Genomic DNA, 19,287 nt, shown 5'->3' on the forward strand with positions numbered 1-19,287 from the left:
TCCATCCCTCTGGTCCCCCACCCGCACTCACTCCCCACCACAACTGCTCAGAGCAGAGTCTTGCCACTCAATGCGGGATCAGACCACTGGCTCTCCAGTATCAACAATGGATACCATCACCTACTTTGGTTTAGACCAAATTAAAAATAAATCCTGAGAATACCTGCTCCGTAACTGTATATCCCCATGCATTCTGGCTGTATTCAGGGTCCCAGTAATTCCATGAATGCGCCTGCCGTTTGAGTCGTAAAAACTGATTGGCTGTTTCATCAGGCAGAAATGGTGCTCCTAACACCTCTGAAATACAAACGTGATATACTAAATATTTTGCTAAAAGAAACCCCTGCAAAGTCAAAACAGGGGCCCCTTTGAGTAGGGTGCAGAGATTATCCTTCCTATTATCACACTTTTCTGCCACTCTTACATTTCTGGGGTACCTCTGGTGAAACCAGCTGAAACACCTCACCTCAGTCTAAGTGGTTAGTTTTAATAATGTTTTGGACTTGCTCTCAGACTCTGTCCTGTGGTTATCCAACAAACAGGCCAATACGGAACAGTACACTCAGCTGAGCGCAATGTTTAGCCCCCTTTTGGATGCGCATTTTAGACGCACTATTACCCCTTATATTGTACGGGTATTAGCGCGTGGAAAATGCATGGCCAACCACCCCGAAACTAATAGCGCTCATCACATGCAAATGCACACTGATAAGCCTCTTAGTTATTACCCCCGGAATACTGAAAGTAAAATGTGCGGCCAAGGGCAGGCATTAACCATAGAAAGCACCGGGAAAGATGTACAGAAAAGCAGGAAAAAAACTGCTTTTCTGTACACACTGACAATATCATATCAATATTAAGTCGGAGGCACCAAAAATAAAAAAAGATCTGCCTGCCAGTTGGCGGGTTCGAAAACAGATGCTCAATTTTGCCGGCATCCAATTTCCAAACCTGTGGTTGTCAGCAGGTTCGAAAACCGCTTAATTTTACCCGCAGTTGTCAGACCCACTGATAGCCCCTGCTTCCGCTAATAAAGAGGTGCTAGGGATGCACTAGTGTCCCTAGCGCCTCCTTATTAGCGTGGGCCCTAATTTAAATACAAAATTGCGCACCCAGGAGAGGTGCCTGGGCAGGCATCGGGAGAGCGGGCACTCGCCTCGGAGTGCCAGCTCTCCCCCAGGTTTTACTGCATCGGCCTGATAGTTGTCCTCCCCTGGATATCTATTCAGTGCATGGCCCTCCTCTACCCCTCTCTCCCTAATAAAGAATAGATAAGCCATTACTGTTCCTAAATATCTGCAGTAAATTAAAGCTTAAGCCCTGCTTTTGGCTTGATCCAACCGTCCTTTATGCTCACAAGCTAACTGAAAGAGTTGTTAGCAGACAAGCTTGTTCACTTACTCAGCCAATTAAGGGCCAGAAAGACTAAGCTGTTCTCCCCACCCAGACACAGTGGGGAAAATACCCCTTAGTACATCTGGCCTAAAGTGACTTTACTAGAACAAGATGACCTTCACATAAAGTGGCATTCTGAAAGCACACCATGTGGCAATCACATGGAAATTCCTCTTAGCTTTGGGCAGGAAGTGAAAAAGAGACAGGAAATAGCATTCATTTGTTCACCAGCTTTTTGTGAACCAAGAGCATCCTGGAACTGACAACATTTATTTCCTTCCTTCTGAGCTTACCTTAATAAGCGGGGCTCTCCGAGAATGGGCGGACTAGATGGGCCCTGCGATCTTTTTCTGCCTTTGCATTCTCCATTTCAATGAGTACAGAATTTCTCTAGAGTCTGATACCGGAAAGTGATGGGGCAATATTACAGGTGTTATAATCTTTAATATGTAATCCCGAGAACCAGTCGCCTCAATGTGTACTTACTGACAAGCAGCAGGGAGGCCTCCAAATGCCACTCTGCTTAAGTCCAAAACATGCGGGCCAAGCAGTCAGGAGCTTTGGGGAATCTGAGCAGAAGAACTTAACATTCAGGGGAAGATAGGAAACAGTCTTAATGTAATTTCTTATGAAAACTGTGGGAGAGTTTTCCATGGGAGGAATCAATATGCTGGGATTTTCTCTTGGTATAAGAGCTGGCATTTCAACTGTGTTAAAATGTAGGCTCAAAACTCTGGTTTGGAAATATTTTTTTTCCCTTTTATATGGACCAGGCTTTAGACACTTTCCAAAATAGATTGGGAAAGTTAAGTTTTGCATTTGTCTGATCAAAAGGCGGAACCCTCCTCTTAGCAGCAGGTGAGCACTTGCTTCCCTTACCACTGTTGAGGGCATTGTGCCAGCCATGGCAAAGCTCAGGGTACAGTGTGAGATCATCAGCACTACCAGTCGGCCGAGATGACCCCATTTTTTCATCTGATGTACTTTGTGACTGCAGCTTCTTGGACTCTGCTATGTTTGCAGACTCACATTTTTCGCTGAAGGCGGTTGCAGGCCACAAGACCGTTGCTGACAGCTGTTACCATCGAGACTTTGATCCTGTCAGGCATACCGAGGCAGTGAGTAGTTTTAAAGGGCCACGTTAGAATTGTAAAGAAATAACACACCATTGAAAGCTAACAGCGGCATTAGGGGCAAAAATGTCACCTGACACTACAAAATCATTCAAATCTCTTTTCTGATTTGATTTTTATTTCATTTTTAAGGGAGGGTTGGAGTATGGTCCCAAGAGCTCACAAACACACACGTTTGGGTAAGTCTTACCTCGGGCTGAAGAATTCTTTTCTTTATAAAAAAGGAAACCAGTTATTTTTCCAATCCAGTTTTCATACGGCATGATCTAATCAGAAACGTCCTACAACATTTAACAGCAGCAGCTGGCATCCAGGTCTGAGCAATACCAATGGACAGAGTAAGGGGGTGGTTGAACCTGGAAACCTCATGCTGCATCACAGCCTGAACCACCAGGCAAACCTGCAACTGTTCCACTTTAAGCAATTGCACCAGAAACAGATATCTAGAATCTGATAGCAGATCAGGACCATTAGTCCCATCTTAGACCAATTTCATTCCTGGAGCAGTGCTGTAGGCCCCAGTTGACCTCAGTTTCTAATCACTTTTTTTTTTTTTTTTTTTTTTTTTTACAATTAGGGATCCTTTCAGTATATCCCAGGCTTTCTTGAATTGTTACTCTTTCTGTCTCCCCCACCTTCCCTGGGAAAATGGCTGTAACTAGTGGGACTATGCCAAACATCTTCAATTCCTTTTGATCAATTAGTATTTGCAGCAGAGCACCACTTCTGTGCAAGCCTGAAGATCTAGGAATCTCGCAAGATGAAGAAATTGCAAATCTCTTACCTGTCAGCAGTACAGCACAGAGAATAATCTGACTCGCAGTCCCTGTCATGGTAAATCAGCATAATCTTCTTGCTCATGCACCGGTAACCTTATGGCTATGCGTACCTGACTAGTTTCTGACCTAAAAATCATTTACAGAATACTTGTCTACAGAATACAGAGCAAGGTCTGGATAGCGGAGGGCTGCATTCACAGTCACCATTTCAAGTCTCTGTGGCACTGCTCTTTGGACTTGGGAAATTGACTCAACTGACTAGAGCATGATAGCACTACACTGACATTCATTAACTCAGGGTGATACTGCATCATAAGTCTGAAACGAGTTATTCACATCTGGCGTTTGCAAATAAATTAGAACTACAGGCAGAGGAGTGGTCCAAGCCCAATGGCTCAATGCCAGGTCAGCATACTGTCATGCAGGAGATCCGGATTTAAGTCCCTTGAGCTGGCCAGGGCTTATGAGGTTTGGTTTATTACATTTGATAAATCACCTTTCTGAACATTAAATCAAAGCGATAGACAAAAAGAAAATGTTTTAATACATAAAGAATATATATAATCGTTACATAATAACCTTAAAACAATAAGCTTTGAAATATTAACATTATACAAAATAAACTATAAATGATCCTAAAAACAATTCATAATATTTAAAAAACCTAAACAGTTCAGTCATCTTTAAAAAGTTGAAAAGAGAATTAAGATCAGGAACCTTCAAATATAAATTCTGGAAAAAGCCAAGATTTTAACCCCTTCCTGGATTGTAACAATTCTTTCTCCATATGTAAATCAATCAGAAGAAGATTTCTCCATACACATTGAACAAGATAGAAAAAGTATGTTTCCCATATGCCATCTCCCAAAGAAATCCATTTAGATCACAATCTTAGAAGTTCCTATTGAGATGAAACCTTTGCTAAATAAGGTGGGGTGCTCCATCGAAGGACTTTGAAAGTTAAACAACTTAATGTGCTTACTAATGGGAAGCCAGTGTAGTTCTTGTAGAAGTGGTATAACATGATTGTATTTCTTTTTACCAAAAATAACTTTTGCCGCTGTGTTCTGAACTATTTGAAGCCGATGAAGTAAATGAGAAGAAAAGCCATGATAGAGATAGTTACAATAATCAAGGTTGGCTTAATACAAGACAGTAAGTTTTAAGATCATGTGCTTTCCCTCCTAATCATGCATAAAAAATAAGACTTTTGAATAAGAGCTGAAATATGTCCACTAAAGGTTAGGGCGGAATCTAATCGAACTCCTAGGGTAGTCACTGAATCTGCGGGATGAATAACTGAGCCTGACATTGATGGGGATGGCAATAATTTGGAATCTTTGTATAGAGAAAACCATACCGCTTCCGATTTGCTTTGAGTCGGAAAGAGTACAACCAATTTGCAACTTTAGTTAAACAATCATTCCGGGCGGTCAAAGAAATAGTCACCAGTTTTGATCCCAAGCATGCTATTTGAATATCATTTGCATAGAAACATGGTATAAAACCAAGACTTTGAATTAATGTGGCTAATGGTAAGAGATAGAGGTTGAATAAAATAGGTGATAGAACTGATCCTTGTGGAACTCCACAAGTGGATAAGCTTGTGATAATTCTGAATTCCAGGTGACCTGAAAAGCTCTATTTGAAAGAAAAGACTGAAACCAAAGTAATGCTGAGCCTGTAATAGCGATCTCATTAAGACGATTTAAAAGAAGATGAAGGTCCATGGTATCAAAAGCCGCAGATATGTCTAAAAAAATAACTAACCACTCCACCTCCATCCAACTGCAATCTAGTTTCTGAAAGAAGTGCAGCTAAAGCTGTCTCTGTGCTATAGCCTTTCTAGAAACCAGTTTCATTTGAGTGTAAATCTAAGTGGGGAGTTTTTCCAAAAAAGCGGAGAGAAGACTGCTCTCGCAATGATTTTAGATAAAGACGGCAGATTTCTGATAGGCCTTAAGTTCTCAATGCTTGCAAGGTCTAAATGAGACTTCTTTAAAGTTGGTTGAATCCTAGCAATTTTTAATTCGGCTGATAATACAAACAGAAGTTAAGCTGGTATTAATGCTGGATAAAAAAAAGGAAATAGATTGTGCTCGGTATTATAAAGTAACCAGAAAGCAAATGAATCTTGTGAAGAAGAGGAACCGCACATTTGCTTCAAAAACCAATGGTAAAGAGTTTTGAAGAAATCTTGTTAAAAGCAGCAAGCTTACTATAGAATTTACAGCTTCTGATAGTGGTGATTGGATAGCAGGATCTGAAGTCTCAGAAGAGACTTCACCCTCTATAGATCCTGGCGGGCTATTGCAGAAGTAAATTCAACACAAATTCTCTGAATTTTTTCTAAGAAAGATGATGCAAAATCATTAGCAATGGTTAGGCCCGGTTTGGGGGTTGGGGGAATTTTGAGTTCCTGAAAACTCAGAAAGTAATTTTAAAAAAGGAGCTGCGGACGATTCTCAGCTATGCTTAAAGATATAAATAAGACTGAATGATACCAAGAACTGTTTGTGGAGGATTTTTGAATGAAATACCTGAGAGAGGCTACTGTATTGTAAGCTTTTTCTAGGACAGTATTCCAAGATTGAATTTGACCATCCAGAAACAGTTCATTAAAATTCGATGAAAAAAATATTTTCCCCTAAAAGAGAAATATCAAGATTTTTCGTATTTCTAACTGGGACTCTGACTAGAGTGTTTGATGAATAACTGCACAACCCAACCTAAAAGTAATCATAAGATGATCTATCTATATGAGTGGAATAAAGGTAAGGGAGCTTCCAGCTAAAGTGATCCCTGCTGATGAGAAAAGTAAGTCCAAACTATTACTATCTTTGTAAGTTGCTTGATGGACCCATTGGGTTAAAAAAAAAATCAGAGCTAAAAAAAAAAAATCTAAGCCCTTAGATGTTTTACAGGCTCATCAGCATGTAGGTTAAAAATCGCCTAACAGAAAATGCGAGCTACAAACAGCACATTGACAGTGCTGATCAAGTTACTCAAGGCAGAACTAGAAACTGGCAGATGCTAATAAACTAGAAGAATATTAAATGTGGGATTCTAATTAAGTTGAAGAAAAAGATTTAGTAGGTAACAATGAAGAGCAAGACAATTCTTTGATGTTACAGGAAGAGCTATAGATTACAACAATACCTCCTCTCTCTCTATTGCCAGGTCTGGGTTTATGACTAAAGATAAAATTTGGTGGACAGGCCTACCTGATCACCAGGCCTCAGCCAAGTTTCTGTAATAAACAGAATATGTAAATTGTAAGTCAGAATAAGCTCAAACAAGACTGGAAGATTGGGCATCCAAATGGCAGATGAAATTTAATGTGGACAAGTGCAAGGTGTTGCATATAGGGAAAAATAACTCTTGCTGTAGTTACACGATGTTAGGTTCCATATTAGGAGCTACCACCCAGGAAAAAGATCCAGGCATCACAGTGGATAATACTTTAACATAGTCGGCTCAGTGTACTGCAGCAGTCAAAAAAGCAAATAGAATGTTAAGAATTATTAGGAAGGGAATGGTTAATAGAACGGAAAATGTCATAATGCCTCTGTATCGCTCCATGGTGAGACCGCACCTTGAATACTGTGTACAATTCTGGTCGCTGCATCTCAAAGAGATATAGTTGCGATGGAGAAGGTACAGAGAAGGGCAACCAAAATGATAAAGGGGATGGAATAACTCCCCTATGAAGAAAGGCTGAAGAGGTTATTTATTTATTTATTTATTTCACATTTTTCTATACCGAGCTTCATGGTTGAATACCATATCAGATCGGTTTAGGTTAGGGCTGTTGGAGAAGAAACGGCTGAGGGGGGATATAATAGAGGTCTTTAAGATCATGAGAGGTCTTGAACGAGTAGATGTGACTCGGTTATTTACACTTTCGAATAATAGAAGGACTAGGGGGCATTCCATGAAGTTAGCAAGTAGCACATTTAAGACTAATCGGAGAAAATTCTTTTTCACTCAACGCACAATAAAGCTCTGGAATTTGTTGCCAGAGGATGTTAGTGCAGTTAGTGTAGCTGGGTTCAAAAAAGGTTTGGATAAGTTCTTGGAGGAGAAGTCCATTAATGGCTATTAATCAATTTTACTTAGGGAATAGCCACTGCTATTAATTGCATCAGTAGCATGGGTTCTTCTTAGTGTTTGGGTAATTGCCAGGTTCTTGTGGCCTGGTTTTGGCCTCTGTTGGAAACAGGATGCTGGGCTTGATGGACCCTTGGTCTGACCCAGCATGGCAATTTCTTATGTTCTTATGGAACCTTTTAAGAATGGAATCGGCTTTAATAAGAGCACAATTAAGGGAAGATGTAGAATCTAACACCTATAGCAAGTTAGTAGTAGAAAGATAGCTTAATGTCATGAAGATATCTGGTTCTAGTAGTCTGGGCCTTATGTATCTTGCTAAATCATATCTATCTCGACCAAAGCATACAGGTATACAATGGTTGTCCTGCATAATATAAAAGTGTGAAAAGAAAAAAAGTAGGATTATAAAAGAATAGCTTAGGACTGCCGAAATGCACAAGGAGGAGCACACAAAAGAGCATGTTCTTTTGTCTGTGCGACAAAGGCACATGCACCCCTCCGATCCGTGGTGCAAATGAGGTAGCTCTTGACGTCAGCGGGTGGGTGGAGGTTGGTCAGTGGGGGCGAAACCCAGGTTAACTGCTCTGCAAGGCTACAAACTTCATAGGAGAGAGGGAACACAATCCAGGAAAAACTAGAAGCTGAAACAATCCTCAGGCAAGTGATCAAAGTACGCACAATTCAGGTGAACTATGGCGTCAGTGTGGTGCAGATAAGGAGGTAGCTCGAAGTCAGAGGGTGAGCGGAAGGCAGTTATCTGCCATGGCACAACAGTGACATCTAGTGACCAGATTCTGGGTGCATGCGGACTGAGCTGTGGAGACAGTGGCCATCTGTGTCCACTGGCCAAGGACTGTCATGTCAGCTGGGCTAAGTGGGGCAGGGTGTTAGTTGCAAATGAAGGTTCATGGATTGTATTGCTTCTGACCAAGCAGAAGACCAGAGGTGTGCACGTAAAAATAAATTGTTTCGTATCATTATGTCATTTATAAATAGGACAACAAACTGATATATCACTGAGTTCAATTACTAAGTTCTGCGCCTAGAGTGTGCTGAACCCACATACTATTTAAAATGCTAGTGGAACAAGCTTCTGTCCCTTATTGTACATCAGATTGTTTCAGAGTATCAGATGGCAGCCTGCTGAGGACTCTACAGAACCTGAAATTAAGCGCCAGTATTTAAAAATCACTCTGGACAAATTGATGAAAAATTTCCTCCAGAAGGGCAGAATTTGTTCCAGTTTTAGCAATGGAAATATTCCTTTGTTTTCAATGGGAAAATACAGAGGTAAAAGTTAGCACTAATATCTTTGATAATAAAAAAAAAAACAAAGGTGCTGAGCTAATTTATTTGATTAATGGGCAAGATACTTGATAGATGAGGGCGCTGGTATACTGCAGAGCTATGAACAGGGTCCTTCCTGCAATCTCATGGCAGCTGCCATGCTTTTCTGACACCTCTATCCAGGTTAGCTGCAAATAAGCATAATTCAAAAAGCCATTTAACTGACAAAAATGAAATTTACAGTCCCCTGCGCTTCTCTGTAACTGAGAAACTTCCATTTCAGTCTGCACTAATACATTAAGCATGCTGGAGTAGCCTAGTGGTTAGAGCAGTGGGCTACAAGCCAGGTTTCAAATCCCACTGTCACTCCTTGTGACCATGGGCAAGTCACTTTACTCTCCATTGCCTCAGGTACAAAATTAAAGGTGTAAGCCCTCTGGGGATAGGGAAATACCTATAGTACCTGAATGTAATCTGCTAAGTACAAAATATAAAAATCTAAAATAAATCAAACATCCCTCTCTCTCTCACCCATCACCTTCAGAAACAGCAGCCACTTAACTTTTTGCCTACACTGCTTGCCTCAGACTGAAATAAGAGAGAAGACGTGACTAGCAATGAAACATAACTTGACATAACTGGTCAAGGCCAGTACTGAGTTTATTCATGATTTTTACCTGTTGGCACAAAGCATGTGACTTAGCTTTATTCACTGTAAGTACAGCAGGTCTGGCAAGCGACATGCCTACTATTGTGTAGGCATGCTATCTTGAAAACAGAAACATATACTGTACATACATAGTAACACACAAAGTAGATGACAGCAGAAGGACCAATTAGTCCACTGAATCTGCAAGAGCTGTACCACGTTGCATGCGTATGTGTCAACTGCCAGCTATAGAAGCTTGATGGTTTGTAGGAGAGTACATGATCAATGCCTTGGTGACTCCCCCAGCCAATCGGGTTTTGGGATATCCACAATGAATATAAATGAGATCGATCTCCATGCACTGGGTCTCCAATATATTCAAATGTATCTCCTGCACATTCATTGTGCATATCTTGCAATGCATGCAAATTGATCTCATGCATATTCATTATGGACATCTTAAAACTGGACTGGCTAGAGGGAACTCCAGGACCTGTTTCAGAATTTGAAATACTATCCTATAGAGCGAGAAGGGGTGGGGGGTGGGGGCTGCCTGCAAGACCGCAATCTCCCACTGACATAGAATATGCCATCAGACAAGGACAATGTGGCCTATCCAGTCCACCCCAGCTCAACCCTGACTGAGCTCCACAGCCTCCAGCCGATAGATTGTAACCAGACTGCATATTTGATCCTTATTCTACTGCAGTTGTAATTATAGCATCAGGAAAAAAGATATTCTTTTAAGATCAAGAAAAGAGCCCCACCCAAAACAAACACGACAGGTTACCATTTTACCATAGCTGGCCTGACTAGTGAAACATTTAAGCCTTTCATTTATATTTTGCTACTGTTAAATTAATCTCTCTTAAATTGTTGGTTACATTTTAATGGGCACATTTTAAATGACAGGCTCCAGAGAACATCCCTGGCAGGCCTCCTGGGTGAAGAACTCATGGAATTATTTTATCCTTGCTGAATGATGGTTTGGGAGCTTGAGTATGTATATCACGGAAAAGACTGAACGTGGAGGAGCAAGAAGGAGCATCATTAGCATACAGTAAAGAGCACCAAATACCAGGCAGGATTCCAAGGGAAACCAGTCTGGGACATTCTTTTGACTTTCTCTTGGCCTATTCAAACAGGAATAAAGATCTAGATGTAACCCTTTGTTGGGTGAAAGGGTTCTAAACCTCTCCTGGGTTACCAAGTTCAGACTATTCAATGATTAAACAGTGGTGTAATGGCCACCTAAGGTACTGTTCCCTACATTGGGCAGGGCCGACTAGGCCCCTCTGTGCATGACTTTCTCCCAGTTCTTCTTTACAGAAACTGAGAAATGATGCAGTGAGAGCAGACCACACCAGGCTGCATGGTTCCAACAAAGACTGTTTATTTACAGGAGAAAAAATAAACATGATTCACACAGTGCATTCCACAAGCATCACAATGTAAACCGTGCAATATAAAACTAACTAGCAGCTGCACATTCATTACTTTAGACTTTTTACAAAATCATTCACACAATACCCAGACTCAGCCTCACAGCAAGAACTAGGATCTGCTAACCAATTAGGCTGTAGTTCCTACTTCCTTGATCTTATTCTGGGTCTACATTCTAGTTCTGGAATTCCCCAGTCATGTCTCCCCTTTCCTTCTGAGTGAGGTATGTGTTGAGGCGCCCATAAGAGGCTGGAGAATTATTTCATACTCCTCCTAGGGGCTTTGTTTGCTGGCCCTGATGGACTAGGAGCTAGATGGTCAAACTGGCATCTCCCATCCTGGTATCAGGCACAGGCCCACAGAACTGACACTGTGCTGTTTTCACTGTAGCTCTCCACCCCCAATTTATGCTGTGGACTGCAGGTCTCTAGAAACACTGAGCATTAGGGAGCTTCACCACATTGACTTATACTAGGATCAGAACAGCTTCTAGTCACTTTTTTGTGACTGAGCAACATCGATTTGAACATTAACAATCATTAATTTCCAGTCCAATAACCAGCAAATTATTTTGTATCTCTCTATCCCCATACACTTTCTAAAAAAAATCCCTTGAGATTTTTACATGCACATTCTTACCTATACTTTATTTACAGGATGCATTTTGTTGGCCATGATGCAGAGAACTGATAAATATTGCTAAGCTATAATTTACATTTAAGAGATAATGGATCGGGAGCAAGGAATGCTTTGAGCTCTCTACTGAGTTGTCTAGTTCTCACTGAACATAGCAGCAGATGTTTGTGCGAGTGCTTGCTTGGGTTTCCCAGGACATAGTGGGATGCTCCAGACCATTCAGTTTCTGGTATATTTTTCCAACAGGGTCAATGCTTTTGCCATCTGAGAAAGTGGAACAGATAAACAGAACCAGAGGAAGAGCCTCAAGAACAGGCCTTTCCTTTCAGAGGACTGGGCAGAATTTCAGAATTGTTGTCATCCTCCACTCAAACATCCTCAGGCAGAGGCTCTCAGCTCTGGTCCTCAGGTTTGCTTTTCACAATTCTATAACGAAGATGAATTTGAACACATTTGGTTCAAGAACAAGGCTAATTTGCATTACATTGTAATTTGGTTACATTGAAAACCAGACATGGTTGACATCTTGAGAACTGGAGTTGATTCTTGTCCTCAGTCCCTTAGTTGTACCAAGCCCTTCAGAAGCTGGGCACGTCTTCATGACAAGAATGAGAACTAGATAAATTAAATTATAAGGCTGGAAGTGAATTTTCTATATGGAGGCATAAAATGGCTGGGCAAGGTTCAGATCATAACTCTAACAGTGCTTTAGCAAGAGAGAAAACAGGAGAACATTGGTCCCCACAGAATGATGCCTCTCCTGTCCTCTTGACACAATAGTATGAAAGTTGGTGATCAATAATTTTAGAAAGCCAGGCTCAGCTTCTGTTTCCTAGCCAAGTTAATAATAGCAAGTTGCAGGAACCCCCTGTTTTTAACAACAGAGCTTTGCAGTCCATCCTTTACATAGTCTAACCTAGCTGATCATCTCTGGAAATGGACCAGAGCAGAGATGTGCTATGGAGAAGAATTTACTTCACAGTTTTCAGTAGGGTCAATGATACAAATGATATTTCCAAGGCTCTTACAAGGTCGTTACTTTGCTTCCCTAGCCAAGACATCCTTCCCATTCAATGGTCCCCTGTTCGCATTGTCCACTAAGGATGCGCTGTTTTTAAAACATTTTATGTTGTTTCTCATCTGAAATGTCAGAGAAAAACATGAAAACTTAGATTTGTTTGGGTTTTAGCATATGCTAAATCAATTTAATGTGCACTAAAAATGCAGAAAGAAAAAGAAAAAAGATAGTAAATGAAACAAAAAAAAAAGTGTTTTTCCCACCCACAAGGAACAAGATACTCTCCTACAGCCTAACATCAGGCAGGAAAGTAGTAAGAGGCTTAAGATTTCCCTGCAGTCACTATCATTAGCAAAGATGAGACTGCACAGGAAAGTTTTCCTCATTTGCTGCTCACAGAATCCTGATTTTAGGCACATCTTCCTGAGAAAATCACCACCATTTGGCAGGGTAAAAATATGTGAAAAAAATCCTAGTATGTGACCATCAGTGTCACAGACCAAAGATTCTCCAGCAGAGACCATCAATCTGTTGTTTATGAACCAGTGTGAAAATATTTATAATAAAAAGGTAATGTTAGCTACAGGCAGTGACCCCAATTTCAGATTTTAGTGCTGTATTATTTTATGGTTAAAGATTATACTTAATGTTGAAACAATTACTGTTTCGGGTAGAAGAGGTCTCTCATAAAGCAATGCTTAGTGGTTTTACCTCCCAAGTTAATTTTCTCTCTTACTTTTAATTTTTCTTCATGCTTGATCAAAGCAATTAACATTTCCCTTTTATCTTTTGCTACTGTCTTAAGGAAAGAAAGAGAAGGGAACCAATTTATGAAGACAGCACCCAGGTCAGCTTGAAATACCAGTTCACAATAGTCCCTCAGGAAGACAACTCATTTTATTTCCTGTAATTACTGGACTCTTGCTTGCTACCTTCTCTACAGCTCTTTACAACAGGGCAGGGCCCTGGAGAACACTGGATCCTTTGTACAGTCCTCGTAATAGAGGGGCCAATGTATTCAAGTATGATAATGCAAGTTAAAAATTCTGCGTTATCTGACAACAGCACGCAACACGTTAATGTGATTTACGTGCTTTTGCTAGTTTGCATTAGCATTCATTTTGCATCTCATAAGCATAGATTTTTCATTAAGCTTGTTCTGTAACTGTGATAGAAAGCGGCCTAGGGCTAACCTGATTGCTCTTAGTTCTTATACATTTGTGGAACTTAGAGATGCCTGGTACGGCCAGGCTCCCTGAGCTGCTTGGCCTTGAGAATGTGCTCTCCACCCTCGACAACTCGCATCTGTGGTGAGTAGAGATGTGAATCGGAACCGGTTCCGATTCCAGTTCCGATTCACATCGTTAATTTTTTTTCGTGCGGCCCGATCATGGTTTTATTTATCGGCTGCGCCCGAGCCAATAAACAAAAAAAAACCACCCCAACCCTTTAAAACTGATCCCTTAGCTTCCCCCACCCTCCCGAACCCCCCCAAAACTTTTTAAAGTTTTTAAAGATGGCGCCGGCCGGCCATTACTCCTACCATGTGACAGGGGCCGGCCAATGGCACGGATACCCTGTCACATGGTAAGGGCAAAGGGCCATCGGTGCCATTTTGATTAGTGGCAGCCAACAGCCCGAAAGCGGGAGATCGCTCCCAGGACTCCCACTGGACCACCAGGTACTTGTAAAAAGTTTTTGGGGGGGGGGGGGGTTTGGGAGGGTAGGGGAAGCTAAGGAATCAGTTTTAAAGGATCGGGGTGGGTTTAGGGATTGTTTTGGTGTGCCGTTTTTCCTGCCCTCCCCCAAAACGATAAGAGAACCCCATGAACAATTTTGTGGGGTTTTCCTATCGGTTTCAGGAAGCCCCTGATTTCTCAAGTCTTTGAAAATATCGTATGATATTTTCAATTGTCAGAAGCACGATTTACATCCCTAGTGGTGAGCGTTGTCCACTGTGGGGAATCTAGAGGAGCTCCTCTGGTCAGACTGGTAGTATAGCCACCAGCGCAGTGTGATTGCTTTGGGGCATTAAGTGGAGTTTTTTGTCGATCTGTTGACTCAGTGGCGACCATTTGGGAAGTAGGTGTGCATGAAGTGGGCGCATATGAGCTCTTGATCTTGCTACTACCCCAGGCACTACTGCCATGGAGCCCAAAACTTGTAGATACCTCCATACATATGGCAGTGGGACTCGTTAACAAGGCTCTTATTTGTTCCAGTAACTTCATTATTCTTTTGTCCATTAGATACATTCTCCCTAATTTGGGGTTGAAAAGCACCCCCAGATACAACATAAGAAATTGCCATGCTGGGTCAGACCAAGGGTCCATCAAGCCCAGCAGCATCCTGTTTCCAACAGAGGCCAAAACCAGGCCACAAGAACCAAGCCACAAGAACCAAACACTAAGAAGAACCCATGCTACTGATGCAATTAATAGCAGTGGCTAGTCCCTAAGTATAATTGATTAATAGCCATTAATGGACTTCTCCTCCAAGAACTTATCCAAACCTTTTTGGAACCCAGCTACACTAACTGCACTAACCACCTCCTCCGGCAACAAATTCCAGAGCTTTATTGTGCGTTGAGTGAAAAAGAATTTTCTCTGATTAGTCTTAAATGTGTTACTTGCTAACTTCATGGAATGCCCCCTAGTCCTTCTATTATTCGAAAGTGTAAATAACCGAGTCATATCTACTCGTTCAAGACCTCTCATGATCTTAAAGACCTCTATCATATCCCCCCTCAGCCGTCTCTTCTCCAAGCTGAACAGCCCTAACCTCTTCAGCCTTTCCTCATAGGGGAGCTGTTCCATCCCCTTTATCATTTTGGTTGCCCTTCTCTGTACCTTCTCCATCGCAACTATATCTTTTTTGAGATGCGGCGACCAGAACTGTACACAGTATTCAAGGTGTAGTCTCACCACGGAGCGATACAGAGGCATTATGACATTTTCCGTTCTATTAACCATTCCCTTCCTAATAATTCCTAACATTCTGTTTGCTTTTTTGACTGCTGCAGCACACTGAGCCGACGATTTTAAAGTATTATCCACTATGATGCCTAGATCTTTTTCCTGGGTGGTAGTTCCTAATATGGAACCTAACATCGTGTAACTACAGCAAGGGTTATTTTTCCCTATATGCAACACCTTGCACTTGTCCACATTAAATTTCATCTGCCATTTGGATGCCCAACCTTCTAGTCTTGCAAGGTCCTCCTGTAATGTATCACAGTCTGCTTGTGATTTAACTACTCTGAATAATTTTGTATCATCCGCAAATTTGATAACCTCACTCATCGTATTCCTTTCCAGATCATTTATATATATATATATATATTGAAAAGCACCAGTCCAAGTACAGATCCCTGAGGCACTCCACTGTTTACCCTTTTCCACTGAGAAAATTGCCCATTTAATCCTATCCTCTGTTTCCTGTCTTTTAACCAGTTTGTAATCCACGAAAGGACATCGCCTCCTATCCCATGACTTTTTAGTTTTCGTAGAAGCCTCTCATGAGGGACTTTGTCAAACGCCTTCTGAAAATCCAAATACACTACATCTACCGGTTCACCTTTATCCACATGTTTATTAACCCCTTCAAAAAAATGAAGCAGATTTGTTAGGCAAGACTTCCCTTGGGTAAATCCATGTTGACTGTGTCCCATTAAATCATGTCTTTCTGTATGCTCTACGATTTTGATCTTGAGAATAGTTTCCACTATTTTTCCCAGCACTGAAGTCAGGCTCACTGGTCTATAGTTACCTGGATCGCCCCTGGAGCCTTTTTTAAATATTGGGGTTACATTGGCCACCCTCCAGGTACAATGGATGATTTTAATGATAGGTTACAAATTTTAACTAATAGATCAGAAATTTCATTTTTGAGTTCCTTCAGAAACCTAGGATGCATACCATCCGGTCCAGGTGATTTGCTACAGCGCCTAAGATGGTTGGAACTGGCTCTTTGCCTTGTTCACAATCCAGCCTAATTTCTCCAGGATATAAATTGTTCTCTCTGTTGCTTGCTGTCCTTGTAAGGAGTCGGCCCTTATTAGCCAGTTGTCCAAGTAGGGGTGAACTTTGTCCCCTTCCTTCCTTAGGAAGGCTGCCTCTACCACCATCACCTGTGTAAAAATCCTTGGTGCTGTTGCTAGCCCAAAGGGAAAAGACCTGAACTGCTAATGCTGACTGGCTATCTCAAAACACAGGTAGTGCTAAAATCCTCCCTGACAGGAATACAAAAATATGCTTCTGACAGATCTAATGCTGTGAGGAATTCCCCAGTCCTTATGGCCACCTTTACTGTTGCCAATGATTCCATGCAAACGTTGGGAACTATTAATGCTTTGTTTACCTGTTTTAGATGCAGGACTGGCCAAAAGCTTCCCTCCTTATTTGGTACTAGGAAATAAATGAGTACACCTCCCTGCCTTCCTAACTGGGTGGTACTGGGATAACGACCTGCAGCTGGACTAATCTGTCCAACATCTGCCGGATAGTCTCTGCTTGCCTTGTATGGGGAGGAATTGAAGGAATCTCCTAAGGGGAATTTCAATTCTAGGTGATACCCTCTGCCTATTATATCCAGGACTCACTGGTCCTCTATTATCTTGGCCCACCCCTGGTAAAATATCTGTAATCTGCCCCCTACCTGGGGAACCCTGTCATTGGGCGCTTTTGTCATTAAGGGGGAAACTTGCTCCCTCCCTTTGCAAGTCACCTATTTCCCCAAAAGGGCCATGATCTGGCCTGGATCCTAACTGGGCATGAGATCTGGCCTCTACTGCTCCTTTCTCTATACTCCCTGGGCCATTGTCTCCATTTGCCCCCCCCCCCCCCCCCCATGAAACCTCTGGGCCTCAATCCTCTCCAATCTTTGACCATTTTTTCTAGGTCATCTCTGAACAGTAGCCTCCCTTTAAAGGGTAGCTTTCCTAACCTGGTCTTGGATGCCAAGCCTGCTGCCCAGTGTTTCAGCCAAAAGAGCCGCCTTGCATGACCTCTGTTGCTGATAATTTAGCTGACAGTCTTGAGGTCATACATAGTATCTGTCACAAAGGCTGCTGCAGATTCCACAGGGACCCATCCACCCTATTCCCAGAGGTTCCTGCCTCTTCGGGACCCTGGATCTCCTGGTGAGACCAGATTAAAAAGTGCCCTGGCTACATAAACCCCCACAGATAGCCACCTGGAGGGCCAAGGTTGATAGGCTCAAAACCTTTTTTCAGCAGTGCCTCCACTTTCCTATCCTGGGGTTCTTAAGGGCTGCTCCACCTTCCACTGGAATAGTCTTCTTTGCTACTACTGAGATAGCCTCGTCCACTCTAGGCAGATTTAGAAGTCCATCCTTATCCTGTTGCTCTATCAAGTACAGACTTCACATAGCCCTACAGCTTCTAAGCCTAGACTCTGGAATCACCGACTTCTGGATTGCCGAATGTTTGGAAAGACAGGACTGATGCATGGCTAATATAAAATCCAAGGAGAATTCTGACTCCTCCTCCTCCCCCCCCAGGGATTCCAGTCACTGGCATTGCTTGCCTGGATATGCCCCACCCTCCAATGCTGCAGAAGAATATCTCAAGCACCCCAATACGGACTCTAGCAGCATTGGTGCTGCTCAGCTCCCTCGGCCCCACCCCTCCTCTGCCAGGGCCTGCTCTCTCCATCACAATTGTGGCAGAAAAACCCAGTGACACTAGGCACCCACCAAACCCTGCACCTGGCACACTTCCTCCCCTTGTCCATACCTGGGGCAGGATGCAAATGCTTTGGGCCGGGCTGCTTCTCCACTTTTTTTTTTTTTTACTCAGGCAACTTCAATGGGGAAACCAGGAGACCCAAACACCCTGGGGAGAAAAGAACAGAGCTATGGAGGCTGTCATCATGAGGGGCTCCCCACCCTGGCTCCTAGGGAAAGTGACCTTAGGGAAGGCCATTGCCCTAGGTCCACTCCTCAAACTGCTGGACCAGCAACATCTGTGCTCATTCCCATCTGCTGGAGGCAGGCTACTGACTTCCCCACTGCTGGGCCAGCCTTTAAGGTAGTTAGAGAGGAAGCTTTCGCACTCTGCCCCATCTGCTTATAAGAGGAAGAATCCCAGAGGTTACTGGTCTGGCAGGACCAAGAGGAAAAAGTATTTTTGATTAGTGGTCCAGTCTTTATGTTGGAGATCTGCTCCCCAGAGGGGAGGAGTTGGCAATCTGTTATCGAGCTCCTCCAGTAGGGGGAGGAGTTAGCAGTCTGTTATGGATCGCCTCCTGGAGAGGGAAGAGTTAACAATCTGTTATCAATCCCTGCTACTAAGAGTGGCAATCTGCTGTAAGTCCACCAGAGGGTTAGCAATCTGTTATGGATCACCCTGGCAAGGGGAAGAGTTAACAATTGTAATACTCCATAGGCAGAGTTAATGATCTGTGTGGATTGGCTTCCCACAGAGTGGCAGTTGTATAATACCGCTCTAGTAGTGTAAGGGATGACACTGAGGTGAATTGTGAATCCCTGGGCCGATGGCAGATGACAACGCCCTCAGGAGAATATCCTGCGAGGGACCTCCGGCTAGGCTGGAGTATGGAGACAAACACAGATAGTTCTTTATTAGACAGGAAGTAGAACCACCAGAGGTGGCAGTAGTGAGCCGATGTGCCTGGCAAGGCTGAAGTCCCTCAGATACTGGAATTGAAGTCTCTGGGTTGCTGAGCTGTAGAGAGAGACTATAAGTAGTGAGTAGACAGGGTATGCTGGATACATAACCAGTAGTAGATGATACACTCACAATTGTAGATATCTGTAATGGCTTCTATGCAACAGAGTCTTCAGTATATTCAG

General features: G+C 42.5%; 1 protein-coding gene across 2 annotated transcripts in view; it reads right to left on the reverse strand.

Moving 5' to 3' along the window:
• C15H3orf85 (chromosome 15 C3orf85 homolog) overlaps positions 1 to 19,287 on the reverse strand; it is a 29,744-nt gene that overhangs the window by 8,666 nt on the left and 1,791 nt on the right. The window contains exons 1-2 of one of the 2 annotated variants that reach the window (XM_029579257.1): positions 3,313 to 3,544; positions 164 to 297 (exon numbers count right to left, since the gene is read on the reverse strand). In XM_029579257.1, coding sequence (XP_029435117.1) covers positions 164 to 297; positions 3,313 to 3,361 — 183 coding nt within the window. In that variant the 5' untranslated portion in view covers positions 3,362 to 3,544. Of the gene's footprint in view, positions 1 to 163; positions 298 to 3,312; positions 3,545 to 19,287 lie in introns of those variants that run through there. The other variant, XM_029579256.1, reaches the window with a different exon arrangement.

This window comes from Rhinatrema bivittatum, chromosome 15, assembly GCF_901001135.1.
Source record: "Rhinatrema bivittatum chromosome 15, aRhiBiv1.1, whole genome shotgun sequence".
NCBI lineage: Eukaryota > Metazoa > Chordata > Amphibia > Gymnophiona > Rhinatrematidae > Rhinatrema > Rhinatrema bivittatum.